This window comes from Dendrobates tinctorius, unplaced genomic scaffold (assembly GCF_039654945.1).
Source record: "Dendrobates tinctorius isolate UK_male_01 unplaced genomic scaffold, ASM3965494v1 ptg000135l, whole genome shotgun sequence".
NCBI lineage: Eukaryota > Metazoa > Chordata > Amphibia > Anura > Dendrobatidae > Dendrobates > Dendrobates tinctorius.
In genome coordinates this window covers 14,560,159-14,585,595 of record NW_027361803.1, presented here as the reverse complement: position 1 = coordinate 14,585,595, position 25,437 = coordinate 14,560,159, and the positions used below count along the sequence as shown (strand labels likewise).

The following is a 25,437-nucleotide window of genomic DNA, read 5'->3' as shown; positions in this document are numbered from 1 at the left end:
CAGGGGCAGTGCAGTGGACAATGTTATGGGTGGGATGGACAATGTTATAGGCAGGAGCGGTGGAGTGGACAGCGTTATGGGTGTGGTGGACCATGTTACAGGCAGGAGCGGTGGAGTGGACAATGTTATAGGCAGGAGCGGTGGAGTGGACAGCGTTATGGGTGGGGTGGACAATGTTATAGGCAGGAGCGGTGGAGTAGACAGCGTTATGGGTGGGGTGAACAATGTTATAGGCAGGGGCAGTGGAGTGGACAGCGTTATGGGTGGGGTGGACAATGTTATAGGCAGGAGCGGTGGAGTGGACAGCGTTATGGGTGTGGTGGACAATGTTACAGGCAGGAGCAGTGGAGTAGACAGCGTTATGGGTGTGGTGGACAATGTTACAGGCAGGAGCGGTGGAGTGGACAGCGTTATGGGTGGGGTGGACAATGTTATAGGCAGGAGCGGTGGAGTGGACTGCATTAGTGGTGGGGTGGACAATGTTATAGGCAGGAGCGGTGGAGTAGACAGCGTTATGGGTGTGGTGGACAATGTTACAGGCAGGAGCGGTGGAGTGGACAGCGTTATGGGTGGGGTGGACAATGTTATAGGCAGGAGCGGTGGAGTGGACAGCGTTATGGGTGGGGTGGACAATGTTATAGGCAGGAGCGGTGGAGTGGACAGCGTTATGGGTGGGGTGGACAATGTTATAGGCAGGAGCGGTGGAGTGGACAGCGTTATGGGTGGGGTGGACAATGTTATAGGCAGGAGCGGTGGAGTAGACAGCGTTATGGGTGGGGTGGACAATGTTATAGGCAGGAGCGGTGGAGTGGACAGCGTTATGGGTGGGGTGGACAATGTTACAGGCAGGAGCGGTGGAGTGGACAGCGTTAAGGGTGGGGTGGACAATGTTACAGGCAGGAGAGGTGGTGTGGACAGCGTTATAGGTGGGGTGGACAATGTTATAGGCAGGAGCGGTGGAGTGGACAGCGTTATGGGTGTGGTGGACAATGTTACAGGCAGGAGCAGTGGAGTAGACAGCGTTATGGGTGTGGTGGACAATGTTACAGGCAGGAGCGGTGGAGTGGACAGCGTTATGGGTGGGGTGGACAATGTTATAGGCAGGAGCGGTGGAGTGGACTGCATTAGTGGTGGGGTGGACAATGTTATAGGCAGGAGCGGTGGAGTAGACAGCGTTATGGGTGTGGTGGACAATGTTACAGGCAGGAGCGGTGGAGTGGACAGCGTTATGGGTGGGGTGGACAATGTTATAGGCAGGAGCGGTGGAGTGGACAGCGTTATGGGTGGGGTGGACAATGTTATAGGCAGGAGCGGTGGAGTGGACAGCGTTATGGGTGGGGTGGACAATGTTATAGGCAGGAGCGGTGGAGTAGACAGCGTTATGGGTGGGGTGGACAATGTTATAGGCAGGAGCGGTGGAGTGGACAGCGTTATGGGTGGGGTGGACAATGTTATAGGCAGGAGCGGTGGAGTAGACAGCGTTATGGGTGGGGTGGACAATGTTATAGGCAGGAGAGGTGGTGTGGACAGCGTTATAGGTGGGGTGGACAATGTTATAGGCAGGAGCGGTGGAGTGGACAGCGTTATGGGTGGGGTGGACAATGTTACAGGCAGGAGCGGTGGAGTGGACAGCGTTATGGGTGGGGTGGACAATGTTATAGGCAGGAGCGGTGGAGTGGACAGCGTTATGGGTGGGGTGGACAATGTTATAGGCAGGAGCGGTGGAGTAGACAGCGTTATGGGTGGGGTGGACAATGTTATAGGCAGGAGAGGTGGTGTGGACAGCGTTATAGGTGGGGTGGACAATGTTATAGGCAGGAGCGGTGGAGTGGACAGCGTTATGGGTGGGGTGGACAATGTTACAGGCAGGAGCGGTGGAGTGGACAGCGTTATGGGTGGGGTGGACAATGTTACAGGCAGGAGAGGTGGTGTGGACAGCGTTATGGGTGTGGTGGACAATGTTACAGGCAGGAGCGGTGGAGTGGACAGCGTTATGGGTGGGGTGGACAATGTTACAGGCAGGAGAGGTGGTGTGGACAGCGTTATGGGTGTGGTGGACAATGTTACAGGCAGGAGCGGTGGAGTGGACAGCGTTATGGGTCGGGGCCCGTTGGGAAGGACATTATTATAGGCAGGAGCAGTGGAGTGGAGTGCATTAGTGGTGGGGGCCCGGTGGGGTGGACAATATCGGCAGGCCCAGTGGGGTTGCTATAAAAATGAATGGTGGAGCATAGACTGCTTTTCCCAAGTGCACAGACACAGTACTGCACCCCCACGATGTGCGGCCTCCCTGCACGGATGTGTGCGGGCACAGCGACATCTACTGGTCAAGGTTATATATACACACAGATAGGACTGCAGACAAAGAATTGGGGCGATAATGTTTCAGGGATTCAGACTAAACTTTCATTAGATTTTTCTACTGCCATACTGCCAAAAATTCAGCTTTTTTTCTTATTCTCCTTCTCTTTCTAACACAGATTAATATTTTCAGAATTTTGCACTTAAAAATACAATTGCGTTTTTTACTTGATATTTTTTATTCTGCGGCCAACATGTGAAAACGCTGAATTTTTACACTTCTTTTCTAGGTGTTTGCACTAAAATACACAATGGCCGGTGTTCGGACGCTGAAATCACGCTTCATTTCTTTTTTTTTTTACATGACCTTCTGATAACACGGTAAAAAGCTGGGAAGTTTAAAACAACTTTAGAAAATCACGGGGGGAAAATACTGCACCGTGTGAACGCAGATCAAGCAATTGTTTTTTGGCTGCTTTATTTTTGCACTTGTCTTACGCAGATTTGGAGCCTCGCTTTTTATATGCATTTTATTCCCCCCATAAAAACCTATAGAAAAAAAAAAAAAAAGAAAATGCAAAGAAAGAAACTAAACATCCGCAAAGCTGCAGATTTCAGGTCCCGGACATCAGCGCGGATTTTACCCTTTGCGCTCACGTGGGAACCATAATTAGGGACCGAGGTCATATAAGCGTGAGGAGCGAGACGAGGCACTTCACGGCTCAGTCCTGTGACTCCGGCCTATTCCTTCCAATGGCCGGGAACAATGAAGAAGGCAGCGACGCTCTGTAAACACTGACGAGAGTCTATACTGTGTCCGACGCCCCGCTCATCGCTAAGGAAGTGTCTGGACACACACACACACAACAATAACTATGAACCTTGGATACACAAGATGGCAGGGAAAAAATAAGGATTAGGAGATTTGGAAAACAAATTTCGTTCTCATTTCTTACATTTTTCAGAACTCCCAAAGTTCCGTAAATGATAGAATTCTATTTACCTGCAGCCACCACTAGGGGGAGCTCACTAATAAATAACGGTATGCACTGAGCTCCCTCAAGTGGTGGGAAGATGTAATTTTACCATTTAGCTCATTGACTTTACCTGTGTGTTTTTCTGGAGCAGCGGAGGTTCGGTCTATCAGAGGTTGCAATCCACGGCACCAAACTTGGACCAAGATTTGTCTTTTCCACTCGCCGGCATATTCTTGTATTTACTGAGAAATCAGAAATTCTGACTGGTGTGGACGGAGCCTAAACACGATAATTATCCACGCCTCTTGGTGAAGAGCATAGGGTTAGCCCGTCTCTGGCCACGGCAATTATGGGGGTCCATTCCCTTTCCCCCTTCCATACCCTAAACTTTGGGTAGCAATAGCAAAGTGCAGAAGCTGAAAACTCCCATCAGCGCCATCTTGGCGCTCCAGTGAAAAACTTTGTAAAAAAAAAAAAAAAAAAAAAAATTAGCTTTTCCATACATTATTGGGTACAATGGACGATGAAAAATCAAAACTACAAATAGTCATAAAAAAAAAAAAAAATCCACGAGTCCTTGATGGAAAAATAAAAAGTTATCGCTGGCGGAAAAAAAAAGGAAAAAAAATAAATATTGGCGGCGATGAGAAGGGGTTAATGATACAATAAGAGACGCTCAGAAGTGGAGGAAACCGGCGCTCCTTCCCACCATTTTTTTTTCACTAACTCACTAGTCCAAGAAAATCTAAATATATATATAAAATGTGATATTCGGAGGACTCGGGGGCTTCCTGTGCGGGGTCTTGGCGGGAGGAAGATTTCGTGGTTTCCCTTCTCGGTCGACGCCACAATGGAATCTGAACAAAAGGCCATTAATCAGTGTGATAGGATCGCAGAGAAGTCGCCCGGCTCGGCGGAGGATGGGAGAAGCCCGGAGGCACCCCAAGGTCACGTCCTGCGGCTCAAGAGGCCGAGGCGCATACATAGGGGCTCATCCTCCGCCATGGAGGGCCGTCTGCTCTTACGGGGGACATCACCGAGCTTCCCCTCGAACTACAGATGAGAGGATGCCCCCCCATCGTCTATACTACAAGGCTCATCAGGACTGGGTGATGTCACCTGCCGTGGCAGCCATACCGACTCCCAGCTTCCAGGCTTTGATGTGTGCGACGTCTTCTACTGCTGGACACAGAATGAGTTAACTGAGAACCCATCAGTGAGCTCTGTTTTCATTGTATCTGTCTTTTTTTTTTTTCCCCCCTTCTCTCAGCTGATTTACCTCTGCCGACAGCCTCAAAGTTGAACATGAGGGGAAAGGAAGAGATCGTAAAGGGCCAAAAAGTTGCAAAATTTGTAATAAAACCCAATTATTTTTAAACGTAAATACATGCATTTAAGTGAAAAAAAAAAAAATTAAAAAAGTGGACAACCCCTTTAATGAACCATCAAGAGTATTCTTCAAAATAACGAACTGTCCCCCCCATGCAGAGGAGTGAGAGTGAAGAAGAGTTAATAGGACTCACGAGCCGGGGAAATCCATGGACAATCAATCTGGGGTTTATTATTCATTTTCCCAGACTCTTAAGGGGGTCTGGGGGAAACAATCACTTTAGGGGTCAAAGGGGCATGCTGGGAAAAATTAATAAACTTTTACTTGTAAACTTTTAAATGACTTTTTTGTAACTTTTCTACAGTCAGACACTCCCATAACTCACATTAAATGCTTTTAGCGCCCCCTACTGACACAAAACTGCAGCTATGCATCCTTTCCTCCATCTGAAAGAACAATTCTACTTTTTCCATTTTCGATTGGCGGAATTTGTGACTGCACCACATTCACAAACAAGGGGACATCCGGGATCCTGGGATAGAAATCCTCTCTTCCCCGATCACTGGGGGGGGTCCAATCAATCAAATCAAATCCCCAAAAATTAATAATCCATTGATAGGGATAGAACACTTATTTGGTACAAAGCGTTTAATGTCCGAGTATGAACAGGCCTTAAAGGGGTTGTCCGCCTTTTTTTTTTTTTTTTCTTAAATGTATACATTTTGGGCTGAAAATCATTTTTATTTTGCAATTGGGTTGTCACCGTTTGCCCCCTGCAGCCTTGGTAACACCAAGGCTGCAGGGGGCAAACGGTGACAACCCAATGTCTGTTGTCTATTGCCGGCAGCAGAATGAGTTAACTGAGAATCTGTCAAAAAGGTTCGGCTTGTGGAATTACTTTTCAATAAAAAGTAAAAAAAAAAAAAAAAAAAAATACAAATAAACTTGTCCTAAAAAAAAAAATGCACAAAAAAAAAAATAAAACAATTTTAATAGAATAAAAAAATTAAATATAAAAATAAATAAGTCCGTCAGCGGCCAGCAGTTCTATGTGGCGATCGCTACTCTCCAGTATTTCGGAAATGTGAGAGTGGGAGGTGCACAAACACCGGGTGGGGGAATTTATTGAGGCTTTTGCACTTATTTTCTGGCATGTTGGGTGATTTTATTATGCCATTTTCGCCGCCTTTGAAACATGGGGTGGGAAAGTGGCTGCAGATGACCAGACAGGTAGCTGCACGCCAGACTTAGGAATTGCAAACTTTTTTAAAAAGTTGCAAATAAGTCACAATTTTCAGAGCAGAAAAAGAGAAATACTTCTAGACAGAGGAGGTATCTGGAGAGATGATCTGCAATGATCGATGGCAAGTTGGTGCGATTCTATGGCGGTGCGTGAACTACGCCTTTTCTGCTCTCCTTCGGCATCCCGCGCTGGGGATGGCTCCGTGCCACGTGACGGCAGCCATAAAGAATCTGAGCACTACGCCGCCGTTTATGTAAAGCGCCACAGCTACATCATGACGTTCTAATATTAGACACCTCCAGGAATGATAAACCCAAGTAAGGGGGATTCGTAAAAAACAAAAAAAAAGAGGGTCCGAACGAAGCTCGACAGACATAACAATGCGGCGTGTCCCTCTGAACGCGGCAGAAATGACGGACGATGGGTCCTCCTGCCTGGACCTACATTAAAGCCTTCATACTTGGCAAATGTACAAATGCCACCCACCCAGCGTGCACATCACGGGCCTCCTGTACGGTATGTTATGACATGTAATGTAGGCAGAGGACTGTGACGGTATTTATAGATGTGGGACAAATCGAATCCCCCCCCCCCCCCCCCGAAACCGCTGGAATTTCCAGGAATCTGGGCAGAGATCTCCATCACACAGCGTGTTCCTAAACGCTTGGCCAGGAACGGAGACGTCATATACAGTAGTGCGGTATTATTCCCCCGGGGACATTGCTATGCAACAAGTGTACATCACATTACCGTGCACACACTGTATATAGAGCGCCACCTACAGGCAACTGATGTGTAACTTTTGCAAACTTTTGGATAACTTTTCATAAAGTTACAGAGAAACTTCTTCCTTAACTCTTACCCATCACAATCAATTTATGATGTGGGTTTAATGTTCCCTCCATCTAGCTGGTCAGGAAATCACATTCTGGTTTTTTTTTCGGCAGCCTGTACCCAAACAGAATACAGGCTGCCGTAAAAAAGTTCAATCAGTCAACGTCACTTTGCAAAAAAAAGCTACATCGTCCATTACTTACATCATCATCTCCGTCATCCTCCTCTTCATCATCCTCATCGCTGTCTTTGTAGCTGGGAGGAAGTGGGGGGCCGATCATCTCGTCGTCCAGAGCTCGAGAACTGCTGCTTGGTACCGGGGGGCCGATGAATTCATCATCCGAGCTGTCATCAGAGTCACTGCACCAAAAAACGAAAAGATGGGGCACATTAGATGAAATGTATATGTTAAATTAAATTACTCTTTAAGACATTTATTTGAGAGATGCAGAACTTTATAAGTTTGAGTCATTATTTTAATTAATTAACTTTTTAGTTGCATTATTCCCAATGTTTAGCAATCTTCTAATCACATATCCTTTCTCATCAATGGGACTACGACTGCTGGTACACCCAGGCTGACGAGTGATGGACGAGGCCACAGCTGCTTCCATTACTAGACCGGTTATTGGGAAACCCACAATGAGCGTACGGTATATACACCTCCGATTCCAAAGCATGGGATATCAATACACACACACACGGTCAGTACCAGCTACACAATAACAAAAAGAACCAGTAGCTGCCACCACCAGTCATTTACACAGGCCGACTGGACACCAGTTACTGGTAGCGTATGGCATCAGGGTGCGGTTTACAGAACAAGAGGAACAGAACCATTGCATTTTATTTATTTAATCCGGAAAGGTAGGCAGTGTTTATAAAAATAGACTAAGATGATACAAAATGGAAACAAAACAACATGGTATATACAATTGCATAGAATAAAAAGGAATAACGAAAGAATTACTAAAACGGATGTCACGGAAATGGCTGAGAGTCTAACAGAGAGAAGCACTCCGATTTGGAAAATGGACAGAACCCACAGTGAACTATGTCTTCAAGAATGAGCAAAGACAGACCCAAACGTTCATTTTTATTAGCTCAATGCTACGCCCACATACCTCCCCCTTGAAGAACTCATATGGTCACATGGGGGCTGGTTGATGGAATTCGGAAGGACCTAGCACATCCCACAATTTCCCAACTTACAGGATATGATGGCCCCTGGAGGTCCCAGTCAGTAGATATTGTAGTCATGTTTGTTAGCACAATTTTATCTACCTATAGAGATGAAACATGGGATGGATAACACCATCCATAAGGCGTTATTAAGTTGGAGGGGCTGGAATGACCTTACAGTGATGTGAGTGAATGTGTTATGTTCGTCCTTTCGCTATGACGACGAAAATATATCTCCCATAAATATCAGATCGATGCAATCCCCAATATTCATCACTGATCACTGGCTCCAAAACATCAAAGAATATTCTTTGATCAGAGGAAGCCCTATCCTAGGGAAAGGAACTTCTCTGCAACAGCATACACATACTACAGGAGGCTCCTACTTCAATGAAGATAGAGAGAAGTGTAAGCTCTCTTTCTCTTCCCTACTTATAATTAGCTTTCTCATCCCAGCTATAATTAATCCCATATGTTCAATGTGAGGGTGATAGGTCACCTCTCGTGAAAGGTCTGTATGGATTTTAAATTTCTCTCTATGGCAGATCCTATTCTTGGGATTGGTGGAGATCTTATCACTCTGATCCCTCCCAATATATCCATCACATAGATGTTTAGAATAACTATGCAATCACTGGATGGCTGACAAAGTTCACAGCTTTACCTCTGCTTTATTTCTTCTGCTGCAATTTGTTATGGATTTTGTTACGGTTTAATAAACTCATTTCAATCTCTGACCTGAAAGTCTATATTACGCCCCAAAGGGCCATGACAGCTCGTTGACACCCTACGATTACATCACAGAGGGGAAAAAAAAAAAAAAAAAAAAAAAGAGGTAACAGAGAGCACATCTCTTTCTGTAAAACACCTTATGTTGCGATCGCGGGCGCAGCGTGGCTTACCCAGCCAACGATCCCGTGTCGTCGAATTAAAACAACGACGGAGTATGCGTCCCAGGTGATTGTGGAATGTGGACCCACTGGACCACAGGGGGGACCCGGGGATACCCGGACAAGGGATGGTAGCAACCGGCGTCTGTGGCAGCTGAGCTAGTGACAAGCTGGCCATTTGCAGGACTAACAGACACCGCACAACTTCAGGTATGAAGAAAAATAAAGTTTACTGAAATAAAGCAAAAACATAGAAACACCGGGTTCCGGAATATGCACATCATGAAGGAAACATCTCTCAGGTCGACAGGCGAAGCAAGAGGTCATCATGGGTTGAAGCAGTCCAGGGCTGTCTGGCACGGGCATACTAGAATGGCCTCGCTCTTGGGCCTCGGGCGTAGCACAGGCTCAGCAGAAGAACGTCAGACACCGACCTCAGGTACACTTCAGATGATGGCAGAGGTCATCACGGGTAAGACCCCAGGGAACTGGCAAGACATCAGAACAGGACTCGGATAGCACAGGTCCAGGAATGTTGGCACTACAGCACCGGGCATAGGCTGGTCAGGTCCAAAACTCACTGGCGGGACCGTCACCGGGGAACAGAGCAGGAGACACCTGGAAACCATGGAGGAGGATTCCATCCAGGAAGAATGGGACCGGCTTAAGAGCACAACTTGGACCACCAGAACCACGGACTGGACATCTGGACACAGGCTGGACATTAGAGCACGGAGTGACATCTGGACTCTGGCCGTGCATCAGGAACACGGACTGGACATCAGGGCACCAGGCGGACATCAGGGCATCAGGACACCAGGTGGACATCAGACCATCAGGTGGACATCAGGACATCTGGTGGACATCAGGTGGACATCAGGACTTCAGGTGAACATCAGGACACCAGGGAGACATCAGGGCATCAGGACACCAGGTCGACATCAGAACTCAGATCTCAGAGCACACTGGCATCGGACTCCGGACATCTGGGGTGCGATCGACAGGCTCCGGACATCAGAGACTAGTCTGGCACTGCCTTTGGCCGGCTCTTCCCAGCACCACTGAACGGCCTCCCTCTTGCATATATGTAGGTAGATACGTGTCAATCTCCAGCAGAAGAGCTGGGAAGAGTCGGCCGGGGACTATATCTAGAGACGGCCCAGCCTGGCACTGCCCTAGGCCGGCTCTTCCCAGCCATGCTGCAGGGGATAAAGTATAACGCCAGAGACACCGGCCCGGCCTTTATCTTGTGATGACGAGTGTGACGGCATCAGAATGGAGTAACGGTACGTACCTGGAGTCTTTCTCCTTCCTCAGCCCAGGGCCAGAGGCCGCAGTCCTGGATGTCGGAATGGTTTGCTGTTTGTTTTCTTCCCCTTCTCTTTCTCGCTCTTCTATTAGGATACATAAATATTTATAAAATCATCATTATTTCATATCATCAGTTACAGAAAAAATCTATTTATTTCTCAATGCAAAACTAAAATGTGATGCAAGAAGGAAAAAATTTGCTGCACAAATAAAGAACATAGTCGCAAAAAAAGGAATGGTGGAAACTGCAGAGCAGCGGCCATGACATCTCCCACAAAGAAATGTCTTAGATTACTAGTCTGCAGGAAGTAATGGAGAACTGCCCCTACTCCAGAGTGTTTCTGTATGGCCTTACCTAGACCTTCAGAAGTACAAAAGAGCTGTCATTACATCCTCTCCCTCATATTGCGGTGACTGTTAATTCTGACCCAGTCTACACAGCAAAGCTGACAAGTTAGCTGCAGAAACCATGAGGGGTCAATGTACTGTGCGCTCTAGTGGTCAGAATTAAAATGAATTTCAGTAGGTATACTGTATATATTTTTTCTTTTATAATTTGTCGCCAAGAGAGAACAAACACCAGTCACATGTCATTTTCAGGTGATACGTGCCGTGTCCAGTGACATTATACAGATCAGTAAAAAGACAGCATCCATGTCATTGGGGCAAGTATAAATATTGTCCCCATTAAGTTCAAAAACAGTCTGCTGCCTCCTTTGGCTGCTGTAAATAAAAACCCGAGTCAGTCTCCTTCACCATCTGGCTGCTGTAAATATAGTCCTCAGTAATTTTCCAGTTAGTCCTCTTATCCCTTTGGCAAGTATAAATCCTCATTAAGTTCACAATCAATCTCCTACCCACTCTGGCTGCTATAAATATTGTCACATTCCCAGGCAGTCTTCTTCTCTGGCTTCTGTAAATATAATCCTCTGCTAGTTTCCCAGTCAGCGCTTTATCACCTCTGGCAGTTGTAAACATATTATCCAGCAAGTTCCAAGTCAGTCTCCTTGCCCCTCTGGCAGCTGTGAACAGATACCACTACCCTCCCTTCCAGATAAATAATAATTATATAATGAAGCAGCAAGTAGAAATAATACTAAAGAGTCTTTCCTGCTGCCCCACGTCTGAAATAATCCTCACTACCTTGTGTGTGGCGGTAAGACAACTGACTGCAGCAGGAGCCTCCCCCCTCTCTGCGAACACCACAGAAGAACACAAACTCTTCCTCCTCTGTCCATTAGCCTGGGCTCTTCAACCTAGCTGTTCCTCAACCAAAATATAGCAAAGATCATATCAACAGTTCCTCCAAGACTAATCAAGGAAGCGTTTAGTGTTACGTCAAGGACCATCTTACCAAAAGTTTTTTTGCTCCTCTCTACGGCTGTTCTACGAGTTTGCTCAAACATCGCTTCTAGGTCAAATGTCCGGGCTTTCTTGCCTACGAGTTAAAATTAGAGATTAGGTTAAAAAAACAAAAACAAATGGGAACACACAAAAGGATCTGATGGCCACTGACAAGACCAGAAATGATTAAATCCTGTCCATTTAGTGATCTGACCCTGCAGACATTTAGTGGTCAGGTGACTGCACAGACCGGACGTCATCACTTGTGTGACCGAGGCAAAGGTGCGGGACCAGCCCCAGGGGATCGGAGGGGTAACACCGATCTCTGTTCTTAAAATTCTAAGAATATCTAGTTTTCCAAGGCTGGTTTTACACTTACCATGCGGGCCGATTTTGCGGCCCCAATGCATTTCTATGGGGCCGCAAAATCAGGTCACAAAAATTACAGGGTGCGCCGTGTGCCGTACGGTCGTGAAGAAAGATCGAGCTTGCTCGATCTTATTCACGGCCTACGGACACGGCCCCCATTGTAACTCAATCGGGCCGCAAAAACAAACGGAAGTTTGTTTTTGCGGCGCGCTGTCACTTCTGGTTTTGTGGAACACTGTTTTTTTTTTTTTCAATACTATTTCCATAGTATTGGAAGAAAAACAGCGATCTGGAAACATTTTTTTGTGGCCCGTTATTGCGGTACACCACAAAACATGGATTTTTGTGAGTACTCACCGTAAAATCCTTTTCTCCGAGATGCTCATTGGGGGACACAGAGACTGTGGGGACACAGAGACTGTGGGTGTGTGCTTCTGCCGTCTGGAGGCTGACACTAAGTATACAAAAAAAGAGTTAGCTCCTCCTCCGCCGCATACACCCTCGCCCCCAGACCGGGCGTAACTCAGTTTAGTGCATAAGCAGTAGGAGAACGCGCCTTAAACTCAGGCAAGAAATTATACGTCTGGAAAAGGGACCACCCTGATCCTTACATAAGGATTTGTATAACTTAAAATAAGCAAAAGCCAACTGGCTAGTAGGGTGGGTGCTGTGTCCCCCAATGAGCGTCTCGGAGAAAAGGATTTTACGGTGAGTACTCACAAAAATCCATGTTTCTCCTTCGTCTCATTGGGGGACACAGAGACTGTGGGACGTTCTAAAGCAGTCCCTGGGCGGGATCTTAGCTCACCCAATCCATGCTACTTTGCGCCCCTGATTAGAGGTGCGCAACTGCTGCCTGGAGAATCTTTCTTCCCAGGCTTGCATCCGAGGATGCCTGGGTATGTACGTTATAATGTTTGACAAACGTATGCAAACTGGACCAGGTAGCTGCTTTGCACACCTGTTCCGCTGAAGCTTGGTGCTCGAGCCGAGTGTGCCTTGATCCCTGCCGGAACCGGCGTGCCACTGATTTCATAAGATTCCTGAATCGTCAGGCGAACCCATCTGGCCAAAGTCGCTTTGGACGCAGCGAGCCCCTTCCGTCTCCCTTCTGGGATCACGAATAGAGAGTCTGTCTGGCGGAAAGATGCTGTCCTTGTCACATACCTCCTAAGAGCTCTTACCAGATCCAGTGTGTGCAAAGCCTTTTCTACCTTGTGCACCGGTGCCGGGCAAAACGAAGGTAAGACAATGTCTTCGTTGATATGGAATGCAGAGACAACCTTCGGCAAGAAGGGGGGAGCTGGCCTTAAAACTACCTTATCCTTATAAAAAGTCAAGAACGGCGGTTTACAAGATAAAGCCGCCAATTCCAAAACCCGCCTAATAGACGTAATAGCTACCAGAAAAACGACTTTTCTGGACAGGTAAGGTAAGGAGACTTCTTGCAAGGGTTCGAAGGGGGGCTCCTGAAGGGCTCTGAGCACCAAGTTCAGGTCCCATGATTCCGTCTGCGCCTTATAGGGGGGTACTAAATGTGCGACCCCCTGCACAAACGTCTTAACCTGCCAGACCGAAGCGACCTTTCGTTGAAAAAGGACCGACAGGGCCGAGATTTGCGTCCTGAGCGAACTCGGAGCCAGCCCTGCGTCCAGCCCTGCCTGCAAAAAAGCCAGTACGTTGGGGGTTGAAAAAACCAGAGGAGCCACTCCGCGATCCCTACACCAACGGAAAAAAACTTCCCAAGTCCGATGATATACCTTCGCCGAGGAAGGTTTTCGGGCACTCACCATCGTGGCCACCACATCGCGCCTGAATCCTGCCTGTGTTAACAGCCAAGATTCAATGGCCACGCCGTCAAACACAGGGCCCCTAAGTTCGGATGGCAGATCGGCCCCTGGGACAGTAAGTCCGGTCGATCTGGTAGACGCCAGGGTACGTCCACCACTAGCTGAACCAGATCTGCATACCAGGCCCTCCGAGGCCAGTCTGGCGCTAGCAGAATTGCTGGAACCTTCTCTCTCCTTAACTTTCTGATGACCCTTGGAAGCAGAGGTAGCGGGGGGAACAAGTATGGGAGACGAAACTGGCTCCATGGAAGCACCAGAGCGTCTGCTGCGATCGCCTGCGGGTCGAGGGATCGAGCGACGAACCTTTGCACTTTGGCGTTCTCTCTGGATGCCATAAGGTCCACGTCTGGTGTCCCCCACCGTTGGCAGATCTGTTGAAAAACCTCGGGGTGCAGGGACCATTCCCCTGCCGCGACCCCCTGTCGGCTGAGAAAATCTGCCGCCCAGTTTTCGACTCCCGGAATGTGCACCGCTGAAATTACCACGTGGTTCTTTTCGGCCCAACGCAGTACCAGTCCAACCTCGCGCATGGCTGTTTGGCTGCGCGTGCCCCCCTGATGGTTGACATATGCTACTGCTGTAGCATTGTCCGACTGAATGCGCACCGGCCGGTGTCTCAGGAAACACTGAAAATGTTGCAGGGCCAATCGTATTGCCCGTATCTCCAGAATGTTGATCGGGAGAATTATCTCCTGAATGGACCACCGCCCCTGGGCTGTGTGACTCTGGAAAACTGCTCCCCAACCTTGCAGGCTTGCATCGGTCGTCACCACCAACCACTGTTCCGGGGGAAAGGGTTTCCCCTGGACAAGAGACGAGTCGCGAGTCCACCACCGGAGTGATTGTCGGACCAGCGGAGACAAATTGCACCGATGACTGAGGGATAGCAACCTTCTGTCCCATGCTGACAAGAGCGCATGCTGAAGCGGACGGAGATGGAACTGGGCAAACGGGATTGCCTCCATCGCCGCCACCATTCTGCCCAACACACTCATGCCGTACCGGATGGATCTGGAGCCTGGCTGAAGAAGGTTCCGTACCCCCTGTTTGATCTTTCGCGCTTTGTCCTGAGGGAGAATCACCAGCCCCCGGGAGGTGTTGAAAACCATGCCTAGGAATACAATTCTCTGGGCTGGAACCAAGGACGATTTGTTCCGATTGATCAACCAGCCTAGACGCGCCAGGGTATCCAGCGTGATACTGACATTCTCCTGGCACGCCTGAAAGGACGGCCCCTTTACCAAAAGGTCGTCCAGGTAAGGTAGTACCGTTATGCCCCGAGCATGCAGGATGGCCATTATCTTCGTAAAGACTCTGGGAGCAGTGGCCAGACCGAAGGGCAGAGCAACAAATTGAAAATGTCGCCCTCCGATCGCAAAACGCAGGAACCTCTGGTGTGGAGGAAAAATCGGAATGTGCAGATATGCATCCTGCACATCGATCGAGGCCAGGAACTCCCCTGGATCCATGGCTGCAATGACCGAACGGAGGGATTCCATCCGGAACCGCCTGACTCTGATGAATTTGTTTAGGATTTTTAGATCCAATACTGGCCTTACTGTCCCGTCCTTTTTGGGGACCGAAAACAGGTTGGAGTAAAAACCTTGTGTCTCTTCGCTTTTCGGTACTGGGACAATGACCCCGTTGCGCTGTAGCGTCATTATGGCCTGTAACAAACTCTTCACCTGCGACTCTGTTCCGGAGAGCCGGGAACGGAAGAATCGCCGTGGCGGGAGCCCGAGAAACTCTATCTTGTACCCGGACGATATCAATTCTGCCACCCAAGCGTCGCGTGCCACTGCGACCCAAACGTGGCTGAACTTTAGTAGGCGTCCGCCCACTCTGTCGTCCGAAGGTACTAAGCGCCTCGAGTCATTTTGCTGGAGGCTTTTGGGATCTGGCCCCCCTTGTTCTGGGCAAACGGCCTCGGCCTCTACCCAGCGGATTGGCTCTGTAAGAGATTTGCCTTTCCCTAATCTGACCATCATTTGCGGAGGTGGATGCTCTGGCCGAAGACCCCCTCCAGGGGTTACGAAAAGGCCGAAAACGCCTCTGTGTCTGCCTGAATGCAGGCCAAGTCCTCTGCTGCGGGAGGAAACTACTCCTCCCCCCTGTGGCCTCTGAGATAAGCTTATCAAGCTTCTCACCGAACAACCGATTGCCCTGAAACGGCAATGAGGTCAAGGACTTTTTGGAGATAGAATCCGCCTTCCACAATCTCAGCCATAATGCTCGCCTAATGGCGATCGCATTTGCTGCTGCCACCGCAGAACACTCGGCCGCGTCCAGAGAGGCGCTGACGAGAAAATCACTTGCCCCTAAGATCTGATTTGTCACCTCCAAGACCTCCGCAGGCAGGTCTCTGTCTTGGAGGGCATTCTGCAGAGCGTCCGCCCACGAAACCATGGCCTTAGCCACCCAAGTAGCTGCAAAGGAGGGGGCAAGGGCCGACCCCGCTGCCTCATACACCGAGCGGGCAAGCCCCTCTATAAGGCGATCAGTTGGGTCCTTGATAGAAGAACCGCTGGGTATCGACAATAGCGATCTTGACGCTAAACGAGATACCGGTGGGTCCACTACTGGCGACTCCACCCATCCCTTATGGAGTTCAGGAGGAAACGGATACTTAGCTTGCAGCGCTTTTTGCATTGCAAAACGCTTATCCGGGTGTTCCCTATGTTTCTGAACTAGCTCCTCGAACTCCGGATGCGTGGCAAACCTTCTATGCGGTCGCCTGGTCTTTTTGAAGGAGACCTTGTGACCTGAGGCCGTGGACACATCGTCCTCGATCTCTAAAGTCTGGTTGACTGCCTCAATGAGGCTGTCCACCGAGTCTTGGTATCCCAGGCTTTCTGGATTCCAGGCCTCCTCCTCCTCCTCGCCCTCATCCTGCTCGCTTCCTGAGCTCGGCGACGGGGAACGAGATACCCTAATACCCGCCATCGAAGCCCCAGAGGGTCCGGCCGACGGGGAACGAGCTCTTTTGCTATGAGCTTGTCTGGTGCTGGAGCGGCCTCTAACGGTCGGAAGGTCCTGAGACGTGGACGAGCTGTCTTCCGCTGGCAGACCACCATCCTTGTCCCTACCTGGGCCTTGGAGAGACTCAATTGCCTTTGTAAGGGATATCATAGAGTTTGATAAAGACACCGCCCATTCTGGAGGGTCCTGACCTCTGGGCTCTGCAACAATGGGGGGCTCCTGGGCTCGCTCCGACTCGCAGGCTTCACAAAATTTACCCGGCTGTGCTTTAGGCAGCCTGACCCCACAGGAAACGCAAACAGCGTATAGGAAAGAGTGAGCTTTCCCTTTGCCAGACATATTGCAAGGTAGGGTAGGAGGAGGAGGATAACCCCTTCCTTGACTACTAGTGCGGCACTCGCAACGGGGATGCACTTACCCACCGGTAATGGCCCAACTTTGCGTCTCTTCCGTGCAGCGTTACCCGCCGGGGCACTCGCACTCCAGGAGATAGGGGGCGGCTTCCGGCCACACTTCGGAGGAAATGCAAGGAGGGGGGCGGGAGGTCCCCGGTAACTGTGCGCGCCCGCCGCTCTCCGCCCCCGGAAGTTAGTGGGCGGGGCTTCCGGCTATCCCCGGAAGTCGGCGGGCGCGCGGACTCCGGACCTCCCCATACCGCGGGGACCGTGGCTGCCTGCGGGTCTCTGGCCGCCCTCCACGTGCGGCGTTGGAGGGAGGGGGCGGGAGCTCCCCGGTCACTGTGCGCGCCCGCCGCTCTCCGCCCCCGGAAGTTAGTGGGCGGGGCTTCCGGCCATCCTCGGAAGTCAGCGGGCGGGCGCGCGGACTCCGGACCTCCCCATACAGCGGGGACCGTGGCCGCCCGCGGGGCTCTGGCCGCACTCCACGTGCGGCGTTGGAGGGAGGGGGCGGGAGCTCCCCGGTCACTGTGCGCGCCCGCCGCTCTCCGCAAGTCGGCGGGCGGGCGCGCGCTCACGGATCTCCTGCTTACCCACCGGGGGCAGTGCCGGGTGAGAGACGGACTACCTGGTCCCGGCCTGATCAACCAAAGGTGAGCCGGGCCGCCGAGGGGGCTCCACGGAGGTGCTTCTCAACCCCATCCCTGGGCAGGGAGGGGGAGGCTACTGTACCGCTCTCCGCTCTCCGCTTCAATCCCCGGCTTACCTGCGCCTCCAACTCCACCCCTGGACTCACTACCTAGGGGTGGTAGGGGCATTTCCACGTTGCAGGAGAGAACAACGTGGAGGATCGCTCACACGTGCTCGCCCGTTGGGGACGATGGGGAAACCGCAATCCTCTTATCAGGATGCGTTGCCGCCTATTTCAAAATAAAAAAGAAAAATAGTTGTCTGGGGAAAAGTCCCAGATGTGTCCCTCGGTGCGGGAGAGAAACACGTGGAGGATTACTCACACGTGGTCGCCCGTTGATGATTTGGGGAGATCGGATCCTCTCTATAGGATCCGTCGCCCCTGTCTTATCTTCATAGAGGAAAAAAAAAAAAAAAAAACCTAGTCTGGAGCTCCAGACTGCGTGTGCCTCCATCAGACACTAAGCAAAAAACTGAGTTACGCCCGGTCTGGGGGCGAGGGTGTATGCGGCGGAGGAGGAGCTAACTCTTTTTTTGTATACTTAGTGTCAGCCTCCAGACGGCAGAAGCACACACCCACAGTCTCTGTGTCCCCACAGTCTCTGTGTCCCCCAATGAGACGAAGGAGAAAAATGCGGCGATACGGCCCGTAAAAACGGGACGCAATAACGGACCGCAAAAAATGCGGTAAGTGTAAAAGTAGCCTAAATCAAAGAACATGGTACAACGGGCCTGCTTATACAATGCATACACCAGATGAATTTTATAATTAATATGTATGTGTAGGTATATATATTTTTTATTTTAAATGGCACGAAAATAGAAGAACCTTACCAAACCCGGAAAATCCCATAGTGGCAGCAATATTGGGGTCTTCAGAATTGTCCATTGTGGAAGCTGGAATAAAACGTAAAGAAGAAAAAAAAAAAACATGAAAAACTGTGATCCAACACAATCTAGACAAAAGGAGCACGATGGCCATGAACATGAAGAGATATTTACGGGAGTGTCACGGGTCCGTCTCCGATACCACACAATCAACAGAGCGAGGGAAGGGTGAACAATCCCAAGACCTTTATTATAGGCAAAACTAAAAGGTCCATAAACAATCCACCACACTGAGGATACAATAGTCCAGAACACGAATGCAGTTTAGTAACAGGATGAATGTCGAAGGAGACGAGAGTCCAATAATCCAGCAGACAGAGGATAAAATGGGTTCATATGCTTCCCCTTCTCTCTCTGACGTGCTGTCTTCACACAATCATCACCACACAGCTTCTGACTTGTCCAGCTCCTGTCCTGCCCAGTCCCTCTTTATGTCCAGGGGTAGTCAGACAGGTTGGATTGGTTTTCAGGCCACCCAGACCTGACAAATGTGCCTTGGAGATTAGGCCACTACAGGGGGTTCATCAGGAGGCATAGACACAGTCAGGCTGCAGACAGTGAGCTAATTCAATTATCAGACTTTTGGAAGGTAATTGAGACTCTAGACAATAAGGGGAATACACTAAATGATACAGGGCAACAAGAGAACACTATGGAAATCCGTAAAATATAAACAGACACAAAATGATACCCACATAACATATCACACCATCACAACCTCTCCCCCTCATAATAAGTGAGCACGCCATGAGATCTACACAGACCTCTGGCCTGCTCACTTTAGTCCACATTGTGCAATCGTTTACAGTTCTTTGTACAGTGGCAGGAGTAGGTCGGCCTGGGGAGCCTATGGTTCTTCTTGTCGAGACAGTCCATCGACGTTCTGGTATTGGCTTCCCCGCTTGTATTGGATGGAGAAGCTGTAGGGTTGTAAGGACAAGCTCCACCGCAGCAATCTTCCATTGTCCCCTGATACGCGATTCAGCCATGTGAGGGGGTTGTGGTCTGTAACAATTGTAAAGTCTCTGCCATACAAGTAGGGCTGCAAGTTTCTTAGCGCCCATACAATAGAAAGGCACTCATTTTCAATAGTGGCATAGACAACTTCCCGATCCAGTAGTTTCTGACTGGCAAAAGCAACAGGATGTTCTTCTCCGGCGGCGTTCACTTGGCTAAGTACTGCCGCAATCCCAAAGGTGGATGCATCTGTCTGCACGAGGAACCTGTGCGTATTATCAGGGGCAGCCAAGACGGGAGCAGTGATGTGGGCGGTCTTAACGCTGAAAAGTCATCCTCGCATGCAGCCGTCCACGTCACATTCCTAGGCATGTTCTTGCGTGTCATGTCGGTTAGGGGCTTGGCCAAGGTGCTGAAATTAGAAATGAATTTTCGATAGTATCCAGCAGTTCCTAAAAATGTAAGTACCTGCTTTTTAGTCTGGGGTCTACACCAGTTGCTAATGGCTTCCACCTTGGCAGGCTCAGGGCTTAGGGTCTCACCCCCTACTCTATGCCCAAGGTACTGCACCTCAGCCATCCATATTTGGCATTTATCATGGCGAATGGTCAGTCCTGCAGTAAGGATACTGTCTAGCACTATGCCCAAGTGTTTAAGATGTTCCTCCCAGGTTGTGCTAAAAATGGCAATGTCATCTAAGTAAGCACAGGCAAAGTCCTGACATTGTTCTAATAGTCGATCTACCAGTCTCTGGAAAGTAGCAGGGGCAGTTTTCATCTCAAAGGGCATTCCCAGGAACTCAAAATGACCAAATGGAGTAATGAAGGCCGAGCGCTCCCGAGAGTCTTCCGTTAGGGGTATCTGCCAGTACCCCTTGCTCAAGTCTAACGTGGTCACAAATTGGGCACTGGCCAGACGATCCAATAGATCATCAATCCTGGGCATGGGATAAGCATCACTCTTGGTGGCATCATTTAATTGTCTGTAATCAACGCAAAATCGTGTTGTACCATCCTTCTTGGGGACCAGGACGACAGGAGAGGCCCAAGAACTGTGAGATGGCTGAACAACTCCCAGTCGTTTCATCTCCTCCAGTTCGTCCTTTATCATGCCTTGAACAGCCTCTGGAACCCGGTAGGCAGCCTGCTGGATGGGGCGTTGTCCGGGGGTTTCCACATGGTGGCTGGTGAGAGTAGTCTTCCCCGGCTTTGGAGGAGAAAGCAGCAGCTCTAGGCCTTAGTACGGCGAAAATATCGTCCTTTTGTATATCCGATAAATGGGAGCCCAGGGGCACTTGTTCCAGTGATCCTCCTGCTTGGGCAACTTTACCTGGTTGTATTTGCTGTAAATTAACCATGTCTCCTTCCCCCAATACTTTGCAATGTCTTGTGATGTACCTGGACCATAATCTAATTTAGGCTTGTGTCAACAGCTAGTAGAACTTTGGCTATTGTTTTCCTAAGCAGAAGATAACCTATAATACATATCCTGTAGACTCAATGGAGCCCTTACATTTCTAGAATCTTCTGATGGACCAAACCACTGAATAGTAGGTGTGACCCTACCCCCCATGTCTTGTGATGTACCTGGACCATAATCTAATTTAGGCTTGTGTCAACAGCTAGTAGAACTTCAGTAGATCAGTTGTGATTTGAGTGCGGATGTGGAAGGAGTCACGAACTGAGTTGAGGCCAGCTCGTGACGTCCGTGGGATTGTGTGGAATCCTGTGGACTATTGCAAGGATTATTGTTATCGTATCTGGCACAAGGACTATCGTGAGGTGCCCGGATTTGTTTCCATTGTGTGGACTTATTGTGGACTTCTCATGGACTCTAAGGACATTATGGATATTTGATGTTGTATGCTCCCTGCCTTAATAAATCTCGTTGGATCGTCCCTCGGCCTGTTGTCCCTTCTTGCTCTGTTGTATACCCCGTCACAAACTGGTTGGCAGCGCTGGGATCAGAGCAGAAGGAATGGAGGACAACGGCCCATCACAGCTGGAACCAGCACCGCAGAGTACAAGAACTGGACTGCGGTGAACCTACAAACAAAGGCCCGTGAACTGGGAGTCAGCTACAAGGGACTCTCTAAGGAGCAGTTGATTGAGGCTTTGGAAGGAGTTCAACTGCAAGATGACGCTGAGGAAGGATCCCCACAGCAAACGGAGGAAAGACTGCAGCCGGAGGTAAATACCCAAAAAAGTCAGTGGGTTGTGTGGTACGAGGAGGAGTTGGCATTGCTGGGAGAAGATGCTACCATAGAAGATAAGAGGGAGGCCATTCGTAGAGCTCAAGAGAGGGCATTGCTGGAGAGGCAGCTCTATGTGGAAGCAGCTAGAAGCTCCAGACAGACTGTAACCCCAGCACCCACCATGAGGGAACACCCCAGTGTGTCCCGCAAAGACTTCAAGCCGTTTAATGAGGCTTCAGGTGACACTGAGGGCTTCTTCCAGGACTTTGAGCATCAGTGTCGATTAATGGAAGTCCCGGAAAGGGAGCGAGTCCAACATCTGGTGGGGCTCTTAGAGGGTGGAGCTGCTGCAGCCTATAGAGCTATGGACCCTCGATGGAACTGTGAGTATGCGGAGATTAAACAGACTATTCTAGAACATTATGCTGTGACCCAAGACACTTACAGGACCCAGTTCCGTACTTTAGCCTGTGATGAGGAAGTGTCCTTCAAGATGTATGCCCACAGACTCAAACAAATATGTCATCGCTGGCTGGAGGGAGAGGAGGCCTTAACTTGGGAGACCTTCCTCCAAGTCATCCTAAAAGAGCAGTTTTACTTCAAATGCCCTGCTGAGATCCGGGAATGGGTGCGTGAAAGGAGACCAGCCACTGTGGAGGAAGCTGCAGCTCTAGCTGATGAGGCTCTCACCATCAAGCCTCAGTGGAAAAAACTACTACTCAGTGAGAAAAAAAAACTACCAGCCCCCCAACGCTGGCGGCCCCTGGTCCTTTGGCCTCCAATATTCACCATCCCACTAGACCATCAACTCATGGTGACCTTCGTGTGACTGTGCCTCGCATCACTCCTGCTCCACCTTCGGGACTACGACGTGGAGGAAGAATCCCAGAGCGCAGATGTTATAGATGTGGGCAGCCTGGGCATCTGCAATTTCAATATCCAGGCGTTCGGAGGCAGGACAGCTACAGACCGCCTTTGCCTGTTCATTATCTACAGACACCTCACCAGGAGAAGAGGTGGATTCAGTCCCTGCAGACGTTATTCTAGGAAATGATGTGGGAAATCTTCATTTCCACTTTGTCGGTGCGGTAACCAGAAGTCGAGCCAAGAGAGCAGCTAATGTGGACGTGTACAACCCATCCATGGAAATGAGGCCACCAGAACTGCCGTCACAGCCGTACATCCTCACTGTTGTGGACTATGCCACCCGATATCCAGAAGCTGTGGCCTTGTCAAGTATTTCTGCAGCCTCAACTCATGGTGACCTTCGTGTGACTGTGCCTCGCATTACTCCTGCTCCACCTTCGGGACTACGACGTGGAGGAAGAATCCCAGAGCGAAGATGTTATAGATGTGGGCAGCCTGGGCATCTGCAATTCCAATGTCCAGGCGTTCGGAGGCAGGACAGCTACAGACCGCCTTTGCCTGTTCATTATCTACAGTATAGAAGAGGCAGCCAACACCAAAATGCAGATGGACTGTCCAGGCAGGAGGAGCCCTGAGTCTGGTCAGCCATGCCTGTGTGTACTTAACAAGCGACCTGTAGAGGTCCCTAGTACGTACACAAATTGGGAGGGGAAGGGATTGTCATGATTTGTAGTTTTGCCCTGTCCTGTATTTTGTATAATATGTCATTTAACTTTTCTCTGGTTGTATTTGCTGTAAATTAACCATGTCTCCTTCCCCCAATACTTTGCAATGTCTTGTGATGTACCTGGACCATAATCTAATTTAGGCTTGTATCAACAGCTAGTAGAACTGTGGCTATTGTTTTCCTAAGCAGAAGATAACCTACAATACACATCCTGTAGACTCAGTGGAGCCCTTACATTTCTAGAATCTTCTGATGGACCAAACCATTGAATAGTAGGTGTGACCCCTACCCCCCTTCAGATGGGCTGATCCCAGGAGCCCTGACAATACATTCTTCTTTTAAGATCAGTTGTGATTTGAGTGCTGATGTGGAAGGAGTCACGAACTGAGTTGAGGCCAGCTCGTGACGTCCGTGGGATTGTGTGGAATCCTGTGGACTATTGCAAGGATTATTGTTATCGTATCTGGCACAAGGACTATCGTGAGGTGCCCGGATTTGTTTCCATTGTGTGGACTTATTGTGGACTTCTCATGGACTCTAAGGACATTATGGATATTTGATGTTGTATGCTCCCTGCCTTAATAAATCTCGTTGGATCATCCCTCGGCCTGTCGTCCCTTCTTGCTCTGTCGTATACCCCGTCACATTCCGCCATGCTTCCGTTCAGGAGCCCCACTAACAAACGCATCCAGCTAGAGTGGGGCACCTCCATCACAGCACACTGCTGCTCCAAATTTGAAGAACCCCTCCACATCTCCGGAAGCCTCATCAAATGGCTTAAACTCTGTCCGGGTGATCCGTACAGGCTTCCGGATCGTTGGGGTTACACTCCACATTGCGTTACTCCCTCTTTAAAGCTCCATTGCTTCCTGTCTCAGCTGTGCCCGGCGGGCAGCCTCCTCCTTGTACTCCTGAGAGACGCCGGGGCCCAGAACCGCCATCTCTTCTACGTACCATACCAACCACTGGCTTTTCTGGATGGGGATCCCTGTCTCCAGTGCTCGTCCTTCAGACATCTGGGAGGAGGTGGCCGGGCTAGCGCCCACCAGTAGATCGATTAAGGCCTCTTTAGTCAGTCCCTGGTAGTTCAGGCCCAGGTTTCTGGCTCTCTCCTGTAAACTGGATACAGTCCAATTTCTGTACTCACTCTGTGGGTGGTTCTCCATTGGGGGCAGTTTTCATCCCAAAGGGCATTCCCAGGAACTCATAAAGCCCAAATGGAGTAATGAAGGCTGAGCGCTCCCGAGCGTCTTCCGTTAGGGGTATCTGCCAGTACCCCTTGCTCAAGTCTAACGTGGTCACAAATTGGGCACTCGCCAGACGATCCAATAGCTCATCAATCCTGGGCATGGGATAAGCATTAATTTTCTTGACAACCTGATAAGGGCCTTCCCACACTGCTTGAAGCTTGTTGGTAGGGGAAGCAGTAATCATGAGCACTTGCTGTCCTTCCATAAATTCCCGATTCCTGGCATTACGGTCATACCAGGTTTTTTGTCTGGACTGGGCCATTCGCTGATGTTCTTTAGCGAAGGTAGCTAGCTGGGCGAGACGGTCTCTGAGCTCTAGAACATAGGGAACGATGGGCATTCCGGTATCTGAGATGTCTCCCTCCAAATGTTCTTTCAGAAGAGTGAGAGGCCCACGGACCTTCCGGCTAAACAGTAGTTCGAAGGGAGAGAACCTTGTGGACTCTTGGGGAACCTCCAGATAGGCGAAGAGGAGATGTGGCAGGTACTTTTCCCAGTCTTTTTCAATGTCAACAAAAGCCCTCAGCATATTTTTTAGGGTTCCATTAAAGCGTTCACATAGTCCGTTGGTCTGCGGGTGGTGCGAATGGCTCGAACACCACAGGTATGCCATAGGGACTGGACCAGATCTGACATGAACTGAGTGCCTTGATCTGACAATATTTCACTAGGAAACACTACCCGGGTAAAGATGGTAACAAGGGCCTCGGCTACCTTTACTGCTGTAATACTGGACAGGGCCACAGCTTCAGGATACCTAGTGGCATAGTCCACCATGGTCAGGATATATTTTTTCCCCGACCTGCTGGGGTGGGCCAGAGGACCTATGATGTCGACGGCTACACGTTGAAATGGTTCC

The 25,437-nt window shown here is 49.6% G+C and overlaps 1 protein-coding gene across 2 annotated transcripts in view; it reads right to left on the bottom strand.

The window, feature by feature from the left end:
• The window catches only part of WDR70 (WD repeat domain 70), a 319,614-nt gene that overhangs the window by 287,180 nt on the left and 6,997 nt on the right, over window positions 1-25,437 (bottom strand). For both annotated transcript variants that reach the window (XM_073543960.1, XM_073543959.1), the window contains exons 2-5: window positions 18,530-18,592; window positions 11,423-11,506; window positions 10,052-10,151; window positions 6,889-7,045 (exon numbers count right to left, since the gene is read on the bottom strand). In XM_073543960.1, coding sequence (XP_073400061.1) covers window positions 6,889-7,045; window positions 10,052-10,151; window positions 11,423-11,506; window positions 18,530-18,584 — 396 coding nt within the window. In that variant the 5' untranslated portion in view covers window positions 18,585-18,592. The remainder of the gene's footprint in view (window positions 1-6,888; window positions 7,046-10,051; window positions 10,152-11,422; window positions 11,507-18,529; window positions 18,593-25,437) is intronic.